This window comes from Phacochoerus africanus, chromosome 4 (assembly GCF_016906955.1).
Source record: "Phacochoerus africanus isolate WHEZ1 chromosome 4, ROS_Pafr_v1, whole genome shotgun sequence".
Lineage (NCBI taxonomy): Eukaryota > Metazoa > Chordata > Mammalia > Artiodactyla > Suidae > Phacochoerus > Phacochoerus africanus.
In genome coordinates, this window is record NC_062547.1 from 45528107 (window position 1) to 45532866 (window position 4760).

Consider the following 4760-nt stretch of genomic DNA (forward strand, 5'->3'; position numbering starts at 1 on the left):
CTTTTGGATCCGCCATCTATGGTGGAACCGCCGCCAAGATGCAGATATTCGTGAAGATGCTGATGGGCAAGACCATCACTCTCGAGGTCGAACCCTCGGATACAATAGAAAATGTAAAGGCTAAGATCCAGGATAAGGAAGGGATTCCTCCTGACCAGCAAAGACTGATCTTTGCTGGCAAGCAACTGGAAGATGGACGTACTTTGTCTGACTACAACATTCAAAAGGAGTCCACTCTTCATCTTGTATTGAGACTTCGTGGTGGTGCTAAGAAAAGGAAGAAGAAGTCTTACACCACTCCCAAGAAGAACAAGCATAAGAGAAAGAAGGTTAAGCTGGCTGTCCTAAAATACTATAAGGTGGATGAGAACGGCAAAATCAGTCGTCTTCGTCGGGAGTGCCCTTCAGATGAATGTGGTGCTGGAGTTTTTATGGCCAGCCACTTTGACAGACATTATTGTGGCAAATGTTGCCTGACCTATTGTTTCAACAAACCAGAAGACAAGTAATTGTATATTGGTTAATAAAAGACGTGAACTAAAAAAAAAATAATAAATAAAAAATAGATAAATAAAAGCCTTTCTTATCTGTCAATCCTCCTCTTCTATGACATTGTACAGACATACAAACACCAACACCACCAGTTTTGATGGCGAGTTCCTTATCACTCCTCAGTTTTCAACTTGAAATGTCAACTACTTTAAAAAGACCTTCTAGGAGTTCCCGTTGTGGCGCAATGGTTAAAGAATCCGACTAGGAACCGTGAGGTTGTGGGTCCAATCCCTGCCCTTGCTCAGTGGGTTAAGGATCCGGTGTTGCCATGAGCTGTGGTATAGGTTGCAGACGCAGCTCGAATCCCGCGTTGCTGTGGCTCTGGTGTAGGCCGGTGGCTACAGCTCTGATTCGACCCCTAGCCTGGGAAACTCCATGTGCTGCGGCAGCATCCCTAGAAAAGGCAAAAAGACAAAAATAAATAAATTAAAAAATAATAAAAAGACCTTCCATAACCACCCTATCTAAAGAAGTCCCTCTTTTCTGTTTATGACATTAAGCTGTTTTAATTTCTTTACAGAACTTATACTGTCTGAAATTACCTCTGAAAACTACTTGTTTGTATATTATTTGTCTTCCCTCACTAGAATGTAAGCTCCTTGAGAGCACTCTCCTTGAATACATTGCTCACCACTGTATCTCCAGCACCTGGAACCATGCCCAGCCCAAAGGTTGGATTTGATAAACATCTGAAGAATCATGGAAGTATGTGAATGCTTACTCTGCAACACTGAGTGGTATGCTAAGAGCTCTACTTGGACGATTTTACATAATCCTTATATATTAATCTGGGTTCTCCAGAGACACAGAATCAATAGGAAATTACATACATGATACATTTACTATAAGAAATTGGATCATATTGCTTAGGGAGTCTGAGAAGTCCAAAACTTATAGTCAGCAAGCTGAGACCCAGGAGAAGAGATGATAGAGTTCCAGTCTGAGTCTGAAAGCAAAAGACTAATGACAGCTCAAGACAGCCAGGCAGAAAGAAAGAATTCTTTCCTATTCAGCTTTTTATTCTTTTCAGGCTTCAATGGATTGAGTGAAGCCTACTCAAAATTGGGGAGGGCAATATACTTTACTCAGTCTATGGATTCAAATGTTGATCTTATCCAGAAACACCCTCACAGGCACACACAGAAATAATGCATAACAAATACCTGGAAGCCCTAGAGTCAAGCTGATAAATCAAATTAACCATCACACTTAATAACAATGCTATGAAACAGATACTGTTATCCTTGCTATCTATTGGAAAAAAACAAGGATAGAAAAGTTAAGTACTTGCCCAATGTCACATCTAGTAAACTTAAGGGCAGGATTTAAGCATAGACAATCTGACTCCAGAGCCCACTTTTAAATATTTATGTTTATTTACCTCTCTCAAAGCAATTAGAGATATTTAAGGAGAAGCAGGAAGCTCTAGATAAATGGTCTCCTGAGCTCAACCATGTCAAGTAGGCTTGGGCAGTAGAGTGAACTGTAGGGAGGCCAACCATCTCTCCCAGATACCCAGCCCTAATTGTTACAGAAGGCTTTTGGGGGGCCAAATTAACTCCCTTATAGACCATCACATTCCTTTGAATAATATTTTTTCATTCCCTTCAATGTATCTGAAGACCAGGGCAGCACCCTAGAACTTTTCAGAGAGGGTGCCTCTAGTCCCAAGACTAAAGTCCAATCTCTCCTTAACTGACTATTTCTCCACAGTAGAGAAGAAGTGGTAGACTGCATAGGTCAGAGGTGATGTCTGTCTTCCAGAATTGAATGAATGAATGAACCATCAGTTGTAGGAGTCAAGGTTAACCAAAACTTTTGCCTTAAGGGCAACAAATATAATATTCCAATTGAAACCAGGTGCTGGAGTTCCCGCCATGGTGCAGCGGAAACAAATCCGACTAGGAAGCATAAGGTTGTGGGTTCAGTCTCTGGCCTTGCTCAGTGGGCTAAGAATCCAGTGCTGCCATGAGCTGTGGTGTAGGTTGCAGACACGGCTTGGATCTGGCGTTGCTGGGGCTCTGGCATAAGCCAGCAGCTGTAGCTCTAATTAGACCCCTAGCCTGGGAACCTCCACATGCCAGGGGTTCAGCCCTAAAAAGACAAACACACACACACATACACAAAAGAAACCAGGTGCCCATACTGAGAAGGCAGAAGTACTATGCAAGTTTCTGTCTAGAGATGGACAGTGCTTATTTAGAACAGTGCCTGGCACATAGTAACCACTCCGCATATATTTGCTAAATGAATAAAAGTGGTATAATAACTCTATGCTTTATTGTTTGTTTTGTTTATTCATCATCACCACTGCCTTGTTAGATTGTTGATGTGTTTGGACTCGAAGTTTGTGATCTAGAGGTAGGGAAAACTGCATTGTTCTGCATAATAGAGGGATAAAAAATTAAAGTTCCCTTAGGGCAGTCTGGAAATGATGGGTGAAAGGAGAAAGAGGAAACAACTGAAGCCCTAGAACTCACAGGGGGTAAAGAGCAAGGGAGAAACTCTTCTAGTTAGAGGATGAGGTGAGGGATTTAAAAAAAAAAAAACTGAAAAGAACAGAAATGCCTAATATGAAAATTTAGTTTGGAGTTCCCCTTGTGGCTCAACAGGTTAAGAACCTGACTAGTATCCATGAGGATGCAGGTTTGATCCCTGGCCTCGCTCAGTGGGTTAAGGGTCTGGTGTTGCTGTGGGCTGCAGTATCGGTCACAGATGTGGCTCAGATCTGGCATTGCTGTGGCTGTGGTGTAGGCTGGCAGCTGCAGCTCCAACTCAACCCCTAGCCTAAGAACTTCCATATGCTGCAGGTACAGCCCTAAAAAGGCAAAAGAGAAAAGAAAAGAAAGAAAATTTAGCTGATTTACATAGCTTGATGTGACTTCATCTTTTATCCCCATATCTTTAATAAAATTGATTATAACCTTTTCTGTATTGTTGGACTGGATATCTTTGAGGAAATCAAGGGAAGTGTTGCATTTTTATCTCAGAGTCTACATGAGGCAGAATCAAAGACAACACATACAGAGGCTAGAATGGAGAGATGATAAGGCATGGAAAAGGGTCTAAGATGACGATCTTGTAAGGGATTGAAAGGGATTGGTAGACTTCAGTTCACACCTGGGCTATACCAGCATTGGGACAACCACTCAGTGAATGGATTTCTCCAGATCATTGCCTTCCATTCAGTAGAAATGGGAGTCCTCTACCCTTCTTCCTTATAAGATCCCACTGAGAAGTTGTTCACTGAAAAATCTTCATCCTATTGCATCAACCCCCTTGAACTCACTGTGCCTGCCCCCAGATCAGCTGTGATTCACAAGTAGCAAAAGAAATCCAGTAGAGGGCAAAGCTCTCACCTTACCTTCCTTATTAAAAGCTTCTATATTCTCATGTGTCATTTGGTAATGGAGACTGTCAATCAGTCACCTCTTCTCTGGTTCTCATTTTCCTTTCTTCCAGCTAAGCTCAACCTTCAGCCCACACAATGGAAGTCAACAAAATGAGGTAAAATCTTTCTATGTGAGTCACTGTGGGTGACTATGTTCGGAGAGCACTGTGGGGCGAGTAGCCATAGCCCAGGCAAGTGTTTCAGCCATCCAAGAACTGGCATGCAGCCCAAGAAACACTCTCACCTGATGACAGACTAGTGGGTTGAGTCCTGGAGGAAATTGTTCCCAACAGCCGGAGAAAGCGTCTCTTGGCTCATGCACAGCAATGCTCTTCTCGATTAAAAATGTTGTCATCATTCACGCCGCAATGTAAAATCCTTTTTACATTGTGCTCACATTTCTACAGACTTCCATCTACTCTGCATATTAAAGACGGGACCCTTCCATGAAAAGGTGACATCTCTAAGTTACTGTTCTGCCCAAACAGCCCTATATAATGGACAGAAAATGGTTTGCTGTCCCTCAAAGGGCAAATGCAAGGAAGGAGGTTTCCATGAGCTATTTTTTTTGCTGAGCACTCAGAGGAAAATTATAAGTGGTTAGAAGAAGGCTTTGTTTTCTAAAAGACTGTTAGTTATTCCTGAGAAATCCCTCTTCTTATTCCCGGAGAGAGGTCATCTCTTAGATGCTGTCAGTCAGACAGGGATCAGCAGCCAAGGAGAGGGGCTCAGGGAGATTTCCAACTAATGCAGCCAGAGGAAAACTGCCAAAGAAGCAGGGCTCCTTAGGATAAATAAATTGAAGGATATTTGGGGG

At 42.4% G+C, this 4760-nt stretch overlaps 1 protein-coding gene across 1 annotated transcript; it reads left to right on the forward strand.

The window, feature by feature from the left end:
- Positions 1 to 516, forward strand: LOC125125347 (ubiquitin-40S ribosomal protein S27a-like). Its single transcript, XM_047776217.1, has one exon. It carries the CDS (start codon positions 39 to 41, stop codon positions 507 to 509), a length of 471 nt encoding a protein of 156 aa, XP_047632173.1. The 5' UTR covers positions 1 to 38; the 3' UTR covers positions 510 to 516.
- Positions 517 to 4760: the final 4244 nt, after the last annotated feature.